We start from the raw sequence: 20545 nt of genomic DNA, 5'->3' as shown, positions 1-20545 counted from the left end.
CGCAGTGGAATTGTACCAACTGTGACGACACTTTTGTAACCTTTTAAAAGACCTTGTACATAGATTTTCGTCTCAGTCCCGAAGAAGGCGGAGCTTCCGCCGAAACGTAGACTTCCCCAGACCCTTAGTTTAAATGCCAGCTTAATAAATAACTTCCCCTACTCCCTACTTCAGTCTCTGGTGTCTTTTCTCCCCTATCTATATTCAACATCCTGGTCGTTCGAACCTAAATTTTGTAGCGTATATATATATATATATATATATATAAGTACTGCATTGTCTACGTGCGCCAATACAAAGGCTTTGGCTGTTGTTGCACACGTTAATAAAGATTATTATTATTATTGCACACTCTCAAAACTGAACTTCACCGCATAGCATGCTCTGGTGGGCAAAATCCACAGAACCGGCCGCAGCGGTTTCGAGGGGGGGTGCGAGAGGGGCATCCGCCCTGGGCGCATTCCCAAAGGGGGCGCCGGACGGCAAGTCTGGACGGAACGGTGCGCAATCAAGCGACAGCCCACATAATTGTCACCCGCACCCCAAAAAGTTGGGTTCAGTGTTGCTCCTAAGAACTGCTGAAAAAAAAAAGCAGAAGAAGAAAGAAAATGCGGCAGTTGTTTTCTCATCGCAGCACACATGAATTGTGCGACCAACTACTGCAATTCACACGGATAATATCTAAGAGGGAAATATCGTTTATAAGAGAATGGTAGAATTCGTCCTGTGTGGAAATCAATCTCTCCGTTTTATTTTTTCGCAAACATCAACACCAACATCTCTTGGCATTCCGTACCTTGTTCACAACACACAGATGTGGTCCCAGATTTTTTTCCCAGAACGTGACTATTAAATTTCTCACCTGTGAACAACACGCATGGTAACAACATGCACTTCAAAACTGCTTACAGTAACAGTACTTCGCTAGCACCTTTCCTCGTACGCAATAAGCGTAAGCCCCGTATCGGTCAAGCCGATCTGGCTCCCGTGACATCGCGAACGACGACTCGCTCCTATCAATGGTGTGGCTGACAGCAGCTTCGAAAAGTCCGCTGCCCGGAAAAGCAGCAATGTTAATTCGGTAATGGGTAGTTGCTCCGTCATGTTGTGTATGATCTCGAACATGTAAGCGATATACGGAGACGACCTCTTTTAAGCTCCATTGCCTGCATTTCCCTCTGAACTCTTTGTGGACAATGTGGTTCACTTCATTCAAGACAAAGCTAGCAAGTCGATGCGCGAGAGGATGATCTCGTGGAAGGGTTGATGTCGGAAGGCACGTGCACAAGTGATCCGGTATGGACGCAGCAGCACAGGTGCGATTCTCAGGAACTTCGTAAAACAAACTGAGCCCTCGCTTCGTGTCCGTCCTTTTCATGTTGGGGAAGTCACGCATTTGGAGCAGAGTGGCGTGCATGTCGTAGTGCGTTGTGAGCCTTCTCTGATTCGTTTCAAGCGCCTTAGCGTACTGTGGATACCTTTCGAGGAACCAGTCCGGAAGGAGCAGGAAGGCGAACGGTAAGCTGTCTTCGTACCAGCCGACGTACGTATTGCGGATGCTTCCAATGCGTAGTCCGTGGTCGCTCAAAAATGCGACCACAGTGTTATTAAGGACACCCCGATCGTAGAGGGCACGGAGAAAATCCAGGAACGGAGAGTCGCTGAGTCCCACTGAGTTGAGGTCATCATGTCCCAGCTCGGACATCCACGCGTACGCAAAAAATGGTTGGTTTTTCCACGTATCGATGAGTCCCAGGAGATACTCTAAATATAGTGTCATTGGCAATTTGGGTCCAACGCAGTATCTAACAGACTTATACGTCTTCAAAGGCGACCTGTCAATTGCTTGTACGACATGCCTGGGATAGTAGTCTGTAGGGGAGCGTTTAAAACCTTTGCCGTAGCACGTGTACAAACCGTACTTTGGCATTTCTTCGAGAAACAATGTCCTGTAACCTTGCTTCTTGTATTCCTTCCATACGAAGGGCAGGTCGTCGAAGTACTCATTCGCCGCCATGCTTTTGGCCTCGTCAGCTGAGAGCCCGGTTAAAAGCGGCGTCTGATTGGGAAACGAGTTTCTGCCGACCTTGTTGTAGCCGAAGAGTTCGAAACCCTTCAAAACATCTCGAACAAATTTTCCAGATCGCGGCAAGTGTCGGTTAAAGTTAATACGGGACACCGAGTCCATTCCGAGCACCAAGACGTTGGGCCGTGGAAGCGCTTTGTTGAAGTTGACCTCGATTCTTTTCAACCTCTCCTCAACAGTTGGCTTCAGTATGGGTACGAGGACGAACTCTTCGTAGAACAGCCTACCACGAGGAGTGAAACATTTGATGTGGCCATATTCCGTAGTTAAAGGCAGGCCAAAGGCAAGCGGTTCCGTGTCCTTATACAACGGCTCTTCGTCTGGCACGGACAGAGACTCGTCGCGATATATCTCGCTGTAAGTGCAGCTGATCTCCTTGCGACTCAGCCCGTGCAAGTCCAGCAATCTCGCTTCCAGAAGCGTTGGTATGGAGTGGTTGAGTATCTGTATGAACGAAGGTCTGTTGGGACAAAGTCGCCCATCCTTTTTCGCATAAAATCGCTTGATGCTCTCGTCATAAGGGTCAATATCGGGAATTGTGCAAAAACTCGTGTTGATGAGTAACTTCCTCGCTTCCTCAGTTCCCGGCACATTTTCAATTGTTTCAGGCGATCTTGCTTGCCCAGAGCTTCTGCTTCCAGTGAATCCAAGCAGTGACTTCCAAGTGCAGAGAAAGGTCCCGAGGGCGATGCATACCAATAGAAGTATTTTTATTGCACGCTTCTTGAGATTTGTCATTGCCTTTCAATGTCAACTCTGTTGTCTGAAAAAGGAATTGGACGTCATTATGTTACTCACCGGAACGAAAGCCCACGCGAAATAACAGTTTTAACGATCCGATTCACGGTGAACTCTCGCTGTCTGCGCTTTCTGATATTCATCTGCCACTTCATGTCTGCATAACAGCCCCCCGCCCGGTTTTTAAATAAAAAAAAATAAAAACAAATATCTGGTACACGACCTTTGAGGGAGACTTAGCCACGGAATCGATATCAAACGTGTTTCCTTTTTACAACCATTGGCACGGTCAGAGCACAATTCCGAAATATCTAGTGTTGGAAACAAAGTGGGAATCATTAAAAACAGTTTTGAAATGTGAGGAGCGCCTTATGTCCGGTTTTCTTATGTGAAACAGCCGCGAGGAATGGCAAGGGAAGCATTCCCCTCTCTCTGAAAAAAAGAGCAAAAACTGGAGCCGGAGCAAGGACACGGCAGTTCTTCTTCGGTATATCTAAACAGGTAGCGCAACTCCCATATGCCCCTGTGTCTTCAGAATGACGCCGAGATAGCGCCATCCATCCGTTCCGCGGACTACTACGATTGTAAATAAATGACGTCAGGGATGACGTCAGCAGTATGAATAATAAGTAGCGCATAATTAGCCATGGCACGTTTACATTCGGGCACGTCGTTTGCATTGTATTCCCTTTTCCTCGCCCAGGCAGCAGTACCAGACGAGAACGCAGAAAAATAAAACATATCAGGTTTAATGAATCATATCAGTTCGGAGTACATACAGTTATCACAGATTTCGACAACTTCAAACAGAAGTGATGACCACACAGAAATTAGGAAGGTTCACTTAAGATCCATTTCTCACCTAGAGCTATACGTACACGTAGTGATTAGACGTTTGCATTTGTTCAATGAGTGGCCATTATAGGTCCATTGCAACAAAACATGACATCGTTGGTGCACAGTTGATCCTTGCTAACACTCACAGTATCATGGCCGCTCGTCCCATGACGAAATTTTTGTTTTCGCGGGGCCAGCAACAGGAGATGCATTGTATTCATCCGTTAACACGTGTTAATCTTGGTCTACAGCTCCGAGATGTGAACACCGCTTCCTGTTTGACCCAAAAACTGTACAAACTCCGTATAACAATGCACGGACAGACGACACGTATACAGAGGTGCACGGATAAATACGCCCACTGTGACACATGCGCGAAGGAGCAGGATACGAAAATATACTCGGGGGGTAGATGATTTAGTATACGTGCACGAGTGGGGCAACAGAAAGGTTTTTCTACATTGAAATTATCAGAAATTTTAAGCACACAAGCCATGCCCATCTTGTAAAGTTGTTTTGTTTACTATCGTACCTCTACTACCAACACCCAGAATTGCGCGCGCCTCATGATGGTAGTCTTGCCGATGGGTCTGATTGTTATTTTTGCCTGTTTTCATTACCAGATTGGATATACCTTGGTTCTTCGTCGCAGACAGCGGAGAGAAGAACGTCGGGAACGGGTCGGAGGAGCGAGAAGAAACGCGCCAGAAAGAGACTGATGTACGAAAATAAAGTGTTATATTGATATTTCTGTTTGGTCTTCGTGCTCTCGGGGTTGCGGTTGGGACAGAACACTGGTCGGGCTATACCCCGGGTGGGATTCAAGAAGGAGGAGTCCCACAAATTCGTTAGTGACTTTTGCCGCGCACTGCAGTCTTTCATGAGCAACACTGCGTTGTTCTTCGTCATGGCGGGTAAGTTGATAAGCACTTGTCTCCTGTTCATTCTGCCTCTTATAGTGTTAGCGTTAATCATCCAGCGGCGATCCTGAGATACTATTGGGGTTGGAGCTGTAATATGAAAGCGTGTGGCAACAATATCTTTACATCGGATGTCAGTTATTTCTCCGTCCAAAAGATAAAAACACCGTCGACTACACGAGGCAGCGACGTAGATGACGGAAGTTCTCCTACAAATGCAATGGTGACACACTATCAGAAAAAATGGTGCCGTCTGAACTCCTTTAGGGAATCACGTAGCTTGCCTATGAGCACTATCTTTTGGAGTAAAACTTACATCCTCAAAGAGGGAGTTCCAGTTTACTCAATTTCCTAGGAGTAACCATGACACGAGTTATAGTCGAAAAATCCATCAGACCCAATCCCAATGGAACCATACTTTCGGCACCAAGGTAGAAATTTGGGGTAGTTGGTACATAGCCATGAGTAAAACCTTGCAGCCAAAGAGAGGACGAAGACACAACGGTAGAAACACACAACAGCGGAACTGCAGATTCTCAACTAAAGGATTTATTGACAATTAAGGACATGCAATTAAGTCCACGCAATTAAGGACATTACCCTCAAGAGGTCTGCTGCTAATGCCCTTAGAGAAGTGACTACCGTCTTCAGTGTTGCAAATAGTAAGGTAGTTACTTCTGATAAAGAAGGTAGCTTTGTTATCATACCTGAAGCAATGTTCAAAGCTAAGAGCTTGCAAGCCCTTGACAAGAATTTTCGACCTGCCCAATCGAAAGAATGCGCTGCTGCAAAACAAAAAAATTATTAATATCTGCGAAGAAAATGAACTCCACCAACTGAAGAAGGCAATCAAAGCAAGCCCTGCGATGTTCTTAGACGTATTCTACACGGCCAAAACACACAAAGTTGACGTACCGTTCCGTGCTATTGTGTTCGAAAGGCACACGTGGCAAAAAAACGTATCTACCTTCCTACTGAACAACCTTAAACGTCTACCCCTTTCGGATCCTTTCCTTCGGAAGCGTTGGAGGCCGTGGACATAGTCGGCCGGGGGAACAGGCTGCTCAGTTTGACCAAGGGAACCAGAAGTCAGCGGGCAAATGCAGGGTCGTGCCGAAAACCAACTCTGCGACAGGCTAGGTCGTGCTTCAGGGCGGAGCGAATGCCCAGCAAGACTAGGCGTAGATGGTCGACCCAATGAGTCCCGGCCTGGCGAGCGATGAGAGCGGTCTTCAGCTGGCGGTGAAAACGCTCCACCAGACCGTTTGCTGCAGGGTGGTACGCTGTGGTCCGCAGATGGTGAATGCTGAGGAGCACCATGAGTCGCCTGAAGAGGGCACTCTGGAACTGACGTCCCTGGTCGGTGGTAATGCGGGCGGCGCAGCCGTACCATGCGATCCAGGCAGAAAGGAGGGCGTGCGCCACGGTATCTGCAGTCGCATCCAGAAGGGGAACCCCTTGCAGCCATCGTGTATAGCGGTCCACGATAGTAACAAGGTAGCGATGGCCCTTGCACGGCGGTAACGAATCAATGAGGTCGACATGAAGGTGCTGAAACCGTGGGTCAGGCAAGGTGAAGGGATGAACGGGTGTCTTGGTGTGACGTTTGATCTTGGCCTTTTGGCAAGCGATACAAGCCCTCGTTCAACGCCGAACGTCCGTGTTCATTCCCGGCCACACAAAGCGAGATTACAATAGTCGCTGCGTGGCACGGATCCCAGGATGGCTGATGTTATAAAGATCTTGAAATGTAGGGAAGCGCAGGGAAGGCGGAAAGGAGGGTTGGGGGACGGGGCCAGAGACGTCGCACCACGACGAAAAGGGTGGAGGCGCCTTCTGAAGCTGTAGGGAGTGCTTGGTCGTGTCAGAGAGAAGGTGACTAAGCGTAGGACCTCCCGCTTGCGCGGTGGCCAGAGTGTCGAAGGTCATGGCAGCCGAACACGTGGCACCCTCGAGGCGTGACAGTGCGTCGGCCGGAGCGTTCTGATCACCATGAACGAAGCGGATGTCGGTGGTGTACTCCGAGATGAGCGAAAGACGACGGAGATCAGTCGGGGAGTATGTGTCACGATTGGACTTGAATACAAATGTCAGAGGTTTGTGGTCCGTGAGAACGTATAACCGGCGGCCTTCGAGGTAATGCTGGAAGTGCCAGGCAGCGTAGTAGATGGCGAGGAGTTCTCGGATAAAGGTGCTATACTTCTCTTCAGATGGCTTGAGCCGCTGAGAGAAGAAAGCCAAGGGGGCCCAATCATCGCCGGACTGCTGCTGCTGGAGAACGGCGCCAACGGCATGAGACGAGGCGTCCACCATTAGGCGTGTAGGTGCAGAAGACACCGGATCTACGAGCATGGCGACTGAGGCAAGGGCCGCCTTGATTGTTTGGAAGGTAGTGAGAGCTTCTGAGTGGAGTGTCAGAGTGTGCCTTGGTGTGCGTAGGAAGGAGGTCTGTCAAGGGTCGTAAGAGGTCCGCACAGTGGGGGAGAAAACGGCGGTGGAAGTTTACGAGGCCGAGGAACTCGCGGAGCTTCCGCAGTGAAGAAGCCACGGGGATGTCTTGAACGGCATGTACCTTGGACGGGAGTGGTGAAATGCCGTCCACCGACACGCGGCATCCGTCCTGCATGTGCGCCAAGGGATACTTGTCTGGTACCGTGCGGGAATTCAGAGCTCTATAGTCGCCGCAAGGCCGCCAATCGCCGGAGTCCTTCTTCGGTACCATATGTAGCGGTGCTGACCACTGGCTGGACGATGGACTGATGAACCCCAGCTGCAGCATGGGGTCAAACTCACGGCGAGCAATCTGGAGGCGCTCACCAAAGACCGACGGGGGCGTGATACCACGGCGTGGTCCGGTGGTCTGGATGTGGTGCATGACGGAGTGCTTGGGCGTAACCTCAAGGTTGCACGGCTTGGTCACAGCGGGAAAATCGGCTAGAATAGTGGCGTAGAGGGACGCAGGCAACACAGTACGAATGCCCGTAGAAGTCTGCAGCGCGGGCGAACCAGACTGAGTATCAGCCGAGTCTCCGAGGAGCTGCTTCATGCGGTGCAGTAATTGGGTTGGCCGCCTATCGCCCAGTTCTTCCTCGGATAGAAGTTGACGGAGCCGGGATTGCTCGGTGCATTCAGTGCGGGAAAGAATAGCCTCCTTCAGCTGATCGTATAGTGGTTGTCAGGGGGTGGTGAGGCCAAGAGGTAGTCAACCTGGTCGGCGACCTCCATGGGTAGCGCGGACACAACGTTGAGGTACTTGGTAAGTTGTGCCGAAATATGCCGAAGTGCAAATCACGCCTCAACTTGGGAGAACCATGCCCGGGGATTCTTGGTCCAGAAGGAGGGAAGCTTAATCTCATCGTCGACGGCGGCGATCGACGGATGGTCTCCAGCATCGTGGACTGGAGGGGACATCGGGGCTGATGACGCAGTCCGTGGAGCGTCCATTGAGACGTCGGGTCACCAGTTTGTAGGTAGCATGTTCCAGGAAACAGACAACGCTCTGGCTAATGCACGGGAGCAACTAGCCGAGCGGCCGGTGCGCCGTGCATTTATTAGCGCGATCAATGCGAACGAGCGCTAATGGCGTTGCAGATTGGGCGGCTCGCTACAAGTGCGTACACAATTTCCTTTGCGTACGTAAGAGATATCGTTGGTGGTTCTGCGCACGCGTGAAACAGAGAGCTTCTCCCAGTGCTCAGAACCATCACGCTACCATTGACGTACGCAAAGGTGATTGCCTATGATGCACTAAAACCAAGTAATGTTGTCCTCGCTTCTCTCTGCCTATACCGGTTTAGCGTTCTTTAATCGTAATTAGAAACAACAAAATTTCATCTGTGACGCTGGAAGAAACCTTGGTGCTTCACCTTATGATTCATCATGTAAGCATGCGGTAACAAGGATTAGCAACACGTTTGAACGAATTGTATCCAGCCAACAAGTTTCATATTCACGTCCCCTAATAGGAAGGAGATAACAACTAAGGCTCGCCCTGTACTGTTAGTTCGGCTGTCTCTAAAGAAAACTCAGGTGGAGTGACCTAGTCAGGAGACGTTTCGGGGGTTACAATCCCCGAAATCGTAACTTTAGTAGTATTTGGGGGAGGAAAACGTCCTTCCCCATGTAGAGCACAACAAACCACGGTTTACACATTTGTCACATTCATGTAAAAGCAGCTTAAAGTTGCGTTTACATGAATACGACAAAAGCGCTTCATATAGACTTATCACAAGAAAACCGCTCCGACAGGGCCACATCAGCCAATCAACCGGTAGGCATAGGTGCGAGGAGGTGCGATAACTCAATACGATACGCTTCTCTCGCACTCATGTAACCGGGGCTGTAGACTCCCTCCCAAACTATTCCACTGGCTATGCCACTGCTCAGGTGCGCGAAATAAGTTCACAGCCGTGCGACTGTGGCCTAGTTGTCTCGTGATGTAAATCATTCGTAATCATTGTGAACGATTAGTGACTCACCTTAAGTTCCCTTTCACCTATGCAGTCTATCACTAACACCAGCCCCTAACAACTAATCCACATACAGTACGCTACGTTCATTGCAATTCTCTTAATAGGGCTACGATGCCAGTAAACCGTGACCCGCAGAAACTGCAACTAATTTTATCATTCATTTAAAGCGCGTCTGCGTGGAGAATCTTTCTCAAAACGGAAGTCATGAAACTCCCCTTCGAGGCAATAAAAACGCAGGCACTTCAGCAGCAGTCGTGAAGGTAAACCACCTGCAGCCTTTCTTCTATTACTTCGCAAGTATTATGAAGTTCTGCTATTTGCATAGGAAACCATTAGCTGTCGCGGTATTCTCCGAGGAAATGCTTGGACACTGAGCTGAATATATCATCCCCATGCTATTTTATGCAGTAGTATGCAAAATGGAGTGACAATAGTGAGTGCTAGTAGACCTTTGATGATGTCAGCATGAGGTTATGCCGTACCTTCCGGAACCAATGACGGCATGCATGGCTTAAAGGGGCCGCAAACAGGTACAAAAGGTGCACATTTCTTTATGTTATATTATTGAAACTTATGCAGTAAAAACCCCTTGCAATTACTAACGCTCAAAAACAAAAGGCGCTTGTATACCGATGAAATATTCACTGCACTCTTTCGCATTTTAGCTCCGCCCCGCGCTCTAACTTTACGTCATTTTGACGTGGCGCTTTCCTCACCAATTACGATCGAGTGTTCCACGTATTATTTTATTTCAAATGCGGAATTGAACTAGATGAACGTGAATCCTCTTCTATTCAAAATCTAAACAGTTACAGCCTCAAACTGAAAAAGAAATGCGTTTAATTTAGGTATCATACGCGCACTACCTTTTCTGGGCAGTAGCACGCAGCACACCACGAGCGCGAATGAATATCCGGGACTAGAGTTCCGGAATCTTAGGTAGGTGTGCGACGGAACATCTTCGTCATCTTCGAATGGTTCCGACAACTGGGCTGCCGTACTTTGGATGGAGTCACGCGACATCGCGTCACCAGCTCGCGTGGTACAGTGGATAGCGTGCTGGCCATGTCATGTCGTGACTGGGAGGAACCCGGGTTCGAATCGCGTCATGTGATAGCAGCCCAACTGTTGACGTTTGCGCCAGCCGGAGATGTTGAAGATGTCATGACGCTGAATTTCGGAACCACGGAGCGCAAAACGTCGTTTCACACAAACAAATTGAGCGCTCCGACTCACAGCTGATAACGAAGTACGTTTATTGGCTGGTAATTTGAAACGTCATGTGCGCAGCTCGGCCCCCCGATTGGACGGCAAAACGCTACGTAGCCATGTGACGTATGCGTGGTGGAGAGAGGCTCGCTGGTGGAGAGGAATGCTGGTTACTCATCTTTGAAAGCAGCTATATGGGTCAATGAGCTGGCACGAGCCGAACGAAATGTACATTTGGGTATTATGATCTGCGTTCTTTCAAGGGTTATCATTATTTCAGAAATGTTTGGTGGTCTGTTTACGGCCCCTTTAAGATCATAGCAGTTAATTGGGTAGACACGGTACTTCGAAGGCCGCATTATCAACGGCCTTCTAACACACAATAATATGAAATTCAACAGCCAGCTCCGGTATACAGCTGTCTTACGGAATGGGCGCAAAAAAATGGTATGCAGAATTCGCGCCACCAGAAACGTGAAGTCTCTATTTCTCTGCCTGTCGCTCTTCCTCATCATCCCTATCTCTCTCTTCCCCTTCACTTGCTAGGTGATGATGATGATTGGCGTTTTGATGGCGCGTCGACACAGGTCATAATGCGCCAACACTGTGATTAAAATGAGACTAGTTAAAACAGGTGCGATGTTAAAGAAGGAGAGGAATATTGTACAAAATGCAAGCCTAAAACTACAGAAGATTTACAATTCCAATGTATCTTAAAAATTGGAAACTCTATTAAAAGGGATGATAGCCTTCCACCAAGCAATAGCGTTGGATAAACAGGTAAAAATATGTACAAAACTCTGCAAAATGATGCTGACAATGAGTTTCGTGGTGTGGGCAGGTGATAACTATGTACATCTCAGAGAGCAGTACACCACGGGAAACGCACTGTTGTGACTCTTCTCCCTACGGTGAAAATTTGTGGGTGAGGAAAGTATGACCTATCTGCAACCTCGTTCACAGAACACTTAAAAGACGATTTTCTTGGCGGTCTCCGTAACTGTGGATGTAATGTTTAATCAAGTGTAGCTTGTGTGTCTGAATGTTCCAGAAGCTCTGCATTTCGTGAGTGTACAGTGAGTTCCTGAGTGCCGACCTGCTATCTTGCATGGGTATCTCAAAAAGACTGGTGTCTTTGGAAGCTGCATCAGCAACAGCCCGATTGACAAAGTCATTGGCTCGTATGCCCGTATGGCTAGGGACCCAGAATAGAATAACTGAATATCCCCTCTTCTGTGCCATACTGACTAAGGATTGTGCACGCTGTGTCAGACAATTTTGTTTGTGCTACACAATGTATGCAATGCAGTGCAACATCTCAAAGTGTACTAAAATGATACACTTTATGTAGAATTGTCACAAAAAGGCACGATTCATGTGGTGGCAGATTGAGAGTGATGAAGAACGACAAGGATTATGTCCTGGCCTAAGTAGTATAGAGAGTGGTTCATTTGCCTACATCCGCCACCAGGGCTGCTCCACCGTCGCGTCTGGGCCGAGTTCACTCGCGAATTTTCCCCCCCGCACGTTGGCCGGCACGTGTGCGGATGGCTACCCGTGCGCTTACCCTCGCACATCTTTTCCACCTGGACCGACTTCTTTCGCAAATTCTTCTCCGTGCGCGCTGCTTGGAGCGTGGGTGGAAGGCTGCCCGTACACTTATAACATGCATGTACGTGCAAAAAGGAGTCATACACAGAAGTACAAGTTGCAATATATTTATTAAAGCCAATTGTATTGGCAATTGTGATGCCAATCAGGTGAAGGAGAAACGCATTCACAACCTGAAACAGAAGAAGCAAAACACAAGACAGTGCATGTATTAGAAAATACAGATAAAGAATACACTTACTCATTACCAATTTTGGAGCTTCCATATGGGCGTGACTAAATAGCATTAAAGAGGTATGTCTTATCATATGGCATGAGGGCAAGCTTAGTTGTTTCCACAGTGTACATGCATTGGCACATACTACATATGGTCCTCTGTGGCTGATTTACCTTGCACTATTAAACAAAACATTTTTATATACATCATGATGCAATTCCTTACCAGCAATACTTTTCTTGACACATTTTGCTCTACCAATCTGACTCTCATCGCTCAATCGAATGGAATACATTTTTGCTTTCAGAGCAACCACATCTTCAATTATTCTACCCCTCATCTCATCCTTGAAGCAGAACAATGCCCCTTAATTTTTATTACTATAGAGTGGATGATCAGTGGGACAGGACGAAAGATCGAGGTTATCATCTGCAATTCTTTTCATGTCGTCTTGATACCCTGAGTATCGTATTCAAGTATTTAAAGAGATTGAAACATTTATTTTAATGAAAAACAAGCTTTCGGACGGAGTCCGTCCTTCATCAGGAGCGATACATTGAACACTTGGTAGAGATATTTATACTAATGTACATCAGAGAAAGGGGACAAAGGAGGTGGTGAGAAGGAAATACGAATTCCTATTAGAGAGGACTGAGGGCGCGAAAAAGAATACACGAAAGAAATCGATGTACAGTAGGAGCGTTACCGGAGATAAAAACCGTTGAGACATCTCAAGTAAGGGAACATGGTAAAGAAGACCGCTGGAAGAAATATTACACTGCTGGGGTTGCTGGAAATCACCAGACTGGCTAGACCGTGTTATCAGGCCATATCTCGGATGCCACCCCAGCTTGGATTGAGTATGACCTCTGCTGAGAGATTTAATTTGACTATACAGTGTTTGATGTACAAGGACCTGATGAAATTAAACTCACACCTGAATTGCAATGGACCAGAGAGTGACTTCACCCTTATCTTGCAAACTTTACCTTATCAAATCAGAACAAGACGCGGACTACTAAGGAAGAGGCTACAAAAGTTTGTCGCTGCGAAATGTGACTCGTTAAGATGCTATCGTGATGGTGAACAGATTTCACCGAACACTATAAATACTGGTTTGAGAATAGCAGTCCTTCGGAGTTATTACATCCAACATTCGCACTACATCGTCCAGCGAAAGGAAGACGGCTCTCGCAAGATAGTGAGTCTGGAGGACTATCTTCAAAGAGCTTGTACATTGAACATACAAAATCAGAAAATTTTTAAAAGAGGTATTCCTGTTCAGTCATTTTATTACCTTGAGGTCGTTGCATACAAGGTTATTGTCAAATAAGGACAAGGTGCTTTTGAGTGGGTAATTCTTACGGAGACAAGAAGCAAAGAGTTTGCAGTGGCACCTGTAGAGACTCTGTATACATTTGTCACAATATTCATCAACAGGTAGATCTAGCAGTTCTTGTGCAATTGGCGGTACACCAAAGCTGTCCACATAGATGAATCTATCATTTCGCTTCCTCATGTAGAACAACCAATGTTCCCAGGGGTCGTCGTGTGGATGCGTATTCATAACATTGAAACCTTGTTCTTGAAGTGGCAAAACTCTGTTGATAGCATGGGTACCTTAATATATTCTCACAGTTTGAGGATTCATTGAAAACTATAATTCAAGATCTAGAACATCTATGATTTAATCCAAGTGAACTGAAATGTCAGCATTGACTGTCAATACCTTGGGGCTCTGACTTATAAGTATAACCGACATTGCATGAGGCAGTATGGTGTTGCAAATTTAAGTTCAATTCTATAGTTTCCCTTAGTATGGGATTAAAGTAACCACCCACGGACAATTCTGCACTGAGGTTCTAATGTAAGATGAATGAATTAGTTTTATAATTCTGATAACATAGCTCGATGCTTCTATCGTTCAGTTGAGATAGGAATTCATAATAGCGTCCTCTGCATAGATCATTCTCCCAGTCGTATTAGAGTTGTTATCAATGTCCATAAATTATTAGTGCTACTGAACTTACATTGAAATGCTCAAAATTGAATCGACTCAATCTGAAGTTGCCCTCATGAGCATCGGTTCGTCTCATAACCATTGAGGTTCAATTTCGAATTCGATATAGATGTATTAGATGTCGAAAATTCCATTCACTGAGCCTCCAGTTAGTGTCTTAATCTTGCTCTCTAAACCTTACTCAGTACAGCATGTTGGATGTTGACTGATGCGAAAGGAAGATTGCATTAATGACTTTGACTTGTTGTAATGATAATACTGCATTGTGCATCTTGATTTAGTGTTGGCGTGTTTCTCCTGGATCAGTCAATAAGCGATGCATGTCGCTAGCGTGCACTGCAGATACCCTAACATCCAATCCCGGTAATAATAGCTTAATGTGATCTGTCAAATCTGTATTAACACGCATGACAACTCAAAATAGTTCGCCACCCCTTGTTCTAGAAATGAGGTATTTAGTAACTCTCCAATTTGGGTAAGTTGTAGCGTATTCACCTGAATTATACAAACCACAATCACCTACTGTTCTCTGACGATGTGTGTTTTTGTGGAGTATCCAGCATAGCATCCAGAAAGTATCCAGCATATGTAAGCTTCGCAGCCGTCATAGGCGTAACTGGTGCGTATAAAAAGAAATACGAAGCTTCGTTGTCGTCGTAGGACACTTTTGCCCAGGGCCCGCTCTGGCTGGAGGACACAGAGTCGAGACAACACGTCTTCACACATCGAGCTTCAAGAACAGACACCTTTATTTCACACTATCTACAGTAAACGAAATCGGGGCATTGTATTACGTAAGTTACGATATGCTGCGTTAAGCACGTACGGGTCACCCTGCCGGGGAAGCGTACCCTGGCCTGTGGTATCCCCTCGAAAATTATTACCAAAGTTATTGCCAACGTGCCAACGTGTCAACGACATAAACACTTGCCGTGCTTATGTCTAGACGGCAGCTCACATTCGGCCATCCTAAATAATGTTTTGCCCTCGAAACACAACAAAGCGTCTTCGTGCATACTCTGCTCAGGAGAACGACACTGCGACAAAATAAAAATGGAAACAACGAGGAAACACATCCTGAGAAAGAAACATTGGTAAACAGTTTACATAGTACAAAAATATAGCTTGCGGTACATAACTCAAGCTCTGCCTGTAACGCTCTAAGAAACATCGTAAATGCATTGTCATCGGCTTTCTTACACAATGGGTAACAATACTATTGCGAATAATGGTAATAATAGGTGAATAATAGGTAGATGCACGGCAGTGCAACGCATTGCACAACATGCAACATTGTAACATTGAAATTCGCACTCAACCCACGTGTTGGGTAGCACAAGTGACTTCAAAAAAATTTAATAAAAACTCATAAAACAAAAAAACTCTAGTGACATTGAAAAAGTGGTGCATTTCATTCAGTATCAATACATTCATCGCTGTCACCATCGTCTAGTCCATTCGTTTTCCCGTGTAGCATGCCATAGGTTTAATTGGTCAGCGTGCGCTGTAGTGTGGTAGATACGTTTCGATGCGTACCCGGGTTCGAATCCCGGTGCCGGCTGTGCTGTCTGGGGTTTTTCCTGGGTTTTCCTCAGACGCTTTCAGACATATGTTGGCACAGTCCCCTTAGAAGTCGGCCCAGGACGCACATTCCCCCAGGGCGTCAGTCATGACGTTGCCCACATACGTGAGGCCGACAACGGCAAGCCCTATCGCCACCACCACCACCACCACCACCTTTCGATGCTTGATTCAACCATAGCCTCCTATAGCTAGTATATAGGAGGCTATGACTCAACTATATTATGCGATACGCGTCACTCGGTCAACAACGATATCTCCTACGGCGTTCGGAGGGGTGCGCAATTCTTCGCAAATTATAACGTCGTGCTTGCTGTCGCTGCTGGCTCCGATTGATTCCCGACCCTGTTGCCATACTTTCTCAGCGCTTTCTTCCGGTTCCTCGCCGACATCCAGTGGTCGCATGAAACTGTCGTTGTGTCTGGCATGAAAGCCATATAACAACTCGAATGGTGTCTTTCCTGTTGTTTTGCTGCTACTATTATTTAAGTGTCTTTCAATTTGTTCGACATTTTTGTCCCCGTCTTTATTATCAGGCCGCTCAATTGACGTAGCAATGCGGGAAATTAGTGTCCGGTTTACCCTCTCAACTTCACAGTTTCCTTGCGGTCGTTGTGTATAGATATCTTTGTATGAGTGATACGCTTCTCCCTGCAGTATGCCTCGAACTGTGCGGGTCTAAAGGCAGTGCCCCTGGTCAGTAATGATGCACTTAGGCACGTTGTACTCGTTAAAGGAGGTGTCCGCGAAGATTCACTATTTCTGAAGTAAACGTAATATCTGCTTCGCAATGCCCTACAGGAAAATGACGCAGGTAGTTTTTTTTTTCAAAAATTCATCCAGGTTTTTTCATAAAACTTACAAGCTTAGAAAGCTTACAGAATCGGGCAGTCTGACTACTCCCGACATTCTAGTATCACTGCCATGAAATCATCATTGTCACTACCGGCTCTGTCAACTCGAAGTAAAATATCACGGCTATGTCTTCTGCACAAAATATACCATGTCCACCCCATTCTCAAGGGATCTCTACTAGAACTGCCATCCTATGTGTCGGATCGCGTTGATCATCAAAAGAAGATTAAGACTGTAAAAAGTAAGACAGTCGCACATTATCACTAATTTCTACCATCTACCATGTGAAAATCGGTGTTTCCACAACCTCTTGGTTACACGATCGAGATCCCACACCGCCGTCAAACAAAAACAGAAAAACGAACGTACCCAAGCAGTGCCCGTGTGCTTATATGTACCTGACCCGCCCCCTAACACGTGTTGTCGACCACCTGTCCTGCCATCTCGTGGCACAATCGAAAACGAGAGCGATGGCCCACATCCCCCACCCTCAAGTGCCCCATCCGTCACTCATAGTTCATCGTCGGACACCTCAAGGACTACGTCCTCCTTCATCTTGGTTAGGGAGGATGGCTTCAGAAGATCAGGCCTGAGACTTCTGAGCGTGGCCAATGCTGTGGCGACATCTCCGTGGGTGGGCTGGGCGGTCTGCTGCTGAGCGTTGTGTAGTGGGCCACGTCGGTGAGCACTGCGATGAATTTCCAGTACTCCACAAAGCGGACACAGGAGTCTCTTCTCTTCTTCGGAAAGTGGGATGGGCTGATGGATTCAGGTGACGGTCAGTTAGGGTCTGTCCCCTGAACGGGAGAGGCGCCTTGATAGGATCGTCCGTACGGAGCGGACGTGGCTGCGCGGACCAGCGGGTACGGGAGGCCCAGGACACTGGTCTTTCTTCTGACACCAAAGTCCTGGTGGCAACCGATCGGCGGGTCGGAGCTGCTGGCGCCGGTCCGCGCTCGGAGGCCGAGCTCGTGATCGCGATGTGCTAGTTCCTGGGGACTGTCCAGGAGGAGGGGCACGCTGGTGCTTCCTTGTGAGAGGCATCGTAGTCTGCCAGGGTAGAAAAGGGGAATCCGGTAAGAAAGCTATTTCAATTCGCGGGACCCTGAAAAGGCTCTCACCCAGAAGATTTTAGCTGCAGACTGCGAAACAGAAATCACACCAAGAAAGACCAACTATACAAGAGCACTAGGATATCGACTGGGATAGTGGCAGCTACGTGGGCGGCCTGCGGAGACGCAAACTGTAGCGACTGGAAGGTCCATGAACGGGACCCTGGTCCAGGTCTTGAGGAGGAAGCTGAACGTCTGCTTCTTCGCCCTCGGGGTCTCAGAGGTGGTAAGTCTTCAGGTACCGAGATGTGTACTGGCCCAGTTTCTGCGCCTGTGTCACAGCCTGCAGACGAAGCCTGTAAGTGAGGCCGGAGGGGCACACACTTACCTCGAAGGGGCCATCCCACCAATCTGCGAGTGAAGCTGCAAAGCCGCGTGCGGCATCACTTAGCAGGCGAATCCGTCGAAGGTCGGAGTGACAAACATGCTGCTGCCACGTTCGTCGAGCCCCGACTGTACTCCACGTTGAAGGCGTAGCTTTGTAGCGTCAGGGTCCACCTGGCAAGACGTCCAGATGGGTTGCGGAGCCGCTGCAGCCAAGAAAGGGCCTGGTGGTCAGTCTCGACGGTGAAAGTGGTGCCGTCCAGGTAGAGATCAAACTTCCTGAGAGCGAAGATGATCGCCAAGCACTCTTTTTCCGTGACGGAATAATTCCGTTCTGCCGGACTCAGCGTGCGACTTGCAAATCTGAACAGAGAATAGCGTCTTGCTCCTGCAAGAGAACTGCGCCAACACCATAATCGCTAGCATCTGTTTGCACAACAAACGGTTTGTTCGGTGGGTTCCAGAAATCCACCATTAAGAATAAACCGCTTAAGAATAAAACATTCAAGAACAAACCCCTTAAAAAATACAGGGTAAAAAATATATGACCTAAAATAAACCGCTTACTATCCGCGCTTGGAGATCACCGTTTAAAAATCCACCATTAAAAATAAACTGTTTCAAAATCCCCTTACCATCTAGCACGGAGGCAGATTGATTGCAATTTGCGCCGGGTTAGATCAGGTTATGTTTGGTTAGTTTAGTTTGGTTTCGGTTAGTTTGGGATAGTTTAGGCTAGTTTGGTCCTGTGAGGTTAGTTTAAGCCCCTTGCTTGCAGTTCACCTTGATTTGGGCCATACCGAATGACTCTAGCAACGGTAGGGTAGATTTGGGGGGATTCTGAAACGATTTATTTTTAACGATATATTCTTAACCGTGGATTCCTTAGCGTTTTTATTTAAACGGGGATATTTCGGCGATTATTTTTGTGCGTTGATTTTTAAGCGTATATTCTGGGAGATATATTTTTAACAGTGGGTACTTACGCGTTTATTTTTGAAAGATTATTTTTAATGGTTTCAAACGGGATGCACCCGTTTGTTCAGGTCTGCCAAATATAGCCTGGCCGTATTAGCGGTTGCGAGAGAGAGAGAGCTAGAAAGGATCTTTCCTACTCTTTTTCCCACTGCCAGCGGGTATCGTTGTGCAACAACTGGTTAACCGGCTGCACTAACTCGGCACAATTAAGAATGAATTGTCTGTGGAAACCAACCATACCCAAGAAACACTGTAAGGCTTTTATGTTACCGTGATGTTACCATGATCGCCTTTATCTTGTCATCATTAGGACTCATGGTTCCTCCGTCCACCACGAAACCAAGAAGGCTGATCCTAGGCGATGCCAGCTCCATCTTGCGGGAGTTGATGATTAGCCCTGCCTGCTTCATCGTTACAAGGACGATTGAGGTGTTCCAAGTGTTCCTGAAACCTCCTGGAAAACACTACGACATCATCCATGTACGCCATTGCGAAATTATACCTCGCATCTCCCAAAACGGTATCCATTAGCCGTTGGAAACTGGCGGAAGAATTAGACAGACCGAAAGGCATCCGTACAAGCTGAAAACAAACCGTATGACAGGTAAAGACTGTTTTCGGGAAATCCACCGGGGCAACTTGGATTTGCAAAAGCCTTCTACTACAATCTAGCGTTGAAAACACTGTCGCGTTGCCCATGGAATACATAATACACTCGATGGACGGAAAGGGGTAAGAGTCCCTTACAGTGACTGCGTTAAGTCGACGGAAGTCGACACATATCCTAGCCGCACCATCACGTTTCGAAGCTAGGGCGACAGGAAACGTCCAAGGGCCCTGGGACCTTTGAACTGCACCGTTTTGAAGCATTTGGGGGGGCGATACTCGAGTTCCGCTAAGAGGTCGCCTTTTATAATGCGAGCCTGTTGCGCCAGCGTTTCAATGCTATTGAAGCGATGAGCTCGAAGATAGGGCCGGTAGCGAGGATGACACTGACGGATAAGCCCGTGCCACACACTGCTATCTCTGTAGCAGTAGGTTCAGCTCTGCTATACAGCTCTTGCAAGGCCCGAACGAATTCTTAAGGTCTCATCCGGATGGTGAGTACGCTTTTGCAGCTCCTCCAGGATACGATATTCGTAATCCGGGGGAGGAAATTCGCTCTTAAGCCGCTTCTGAAAGTCCTGAACGGACGTAAACCTCGACTGCAGCCGAAGCCAGCGAGCGGCGTCTCCGATCAAAGCAACCTGCAGGCTGCGTTGCATCAGAACTTCATCTGAGATTCCCATACCAGTCTGATCGGCTGTAAGGTCATGCAAGAAGTGTCCGACCGACTTTTCAGCGGTATACCCTGAGAAGGTAGGGACCGGTAAATTCAGTCGCGGGGGCGCTTGTGCCTGCGGCGGCGAAGCCGACCCGGCATCAGGGCGTTGTGCCACCAACGAACATAACTCCGTCATGCGTGACAAGAGTTCTGTCGTTATAGCGGAGTCCAACTGCGGCACTGCGGGTACCGTAGTTGACGTACGTACATTGGGACGGAGGCATTGCATGTGCCTCTTTGCCCTCTGCTGGTCCTATCGGC

At 47.5% G+C, this 20545-nt stretch overlaps 1 protein-coding gene across 1 annotated transcript; it reads right to left on the bottom strand.

The window, feature by feature from the left end:
• Positions 1-722: 722 nt before the first annotated feature.
• On the bottom strand, positions 723-9216 carry LOC135373584 (uncharacterized). Its single transcript, XM_064606684.1, has 2 exons — positions 9060-9216; positions 723-2849 (listed from the first exon to the last, which is right to left on the bottom strand). The coding sequence occupies exon 2, from the start codon at positions 2822-2824 to the stop codon at positions 896-898; it is 1929 nt and encodes a 642-aa protein (XP_064462754.1). The 5' UTR covers positions 2825-2849; positions 9060-9216; the 3' UTR covers positions 723-895.
• Between the last annotated feature and the right edge of the window lie 11329 nt (positions 9217-20545).

The sequence above is a fragment of the Ornithodoros turicata genome, chromosome 1, assembly GCF_037126465.1.
Source record: "Ornithodoros turicata isolate Travis chromosome 1, ASM3712646v1, whole genome shotgun sequence".
In the NCBI taxonomy this organism is placed as follows: domain Eukaryota; kingdom Metazoa; phylum Arthropoda; class Arachnida; order Ixodida; family Argasidae; genus Ornithodoros; species Ornithodoros turicata.
Note: the sequence above shows the minus strand (reverse complement) of the source record. Positions and strands in the feature narration are given on the sequence as shown.

Excerpts from the sequence above, each read along its gene's own strand:
- LOC135373584 (XM_064606684.1), bottom strand. The coding sequence starts at position 2,824 with ATGACAAATCTCAAGAAGCGTGCAATAAAAATACTTCTATTGGTATGC.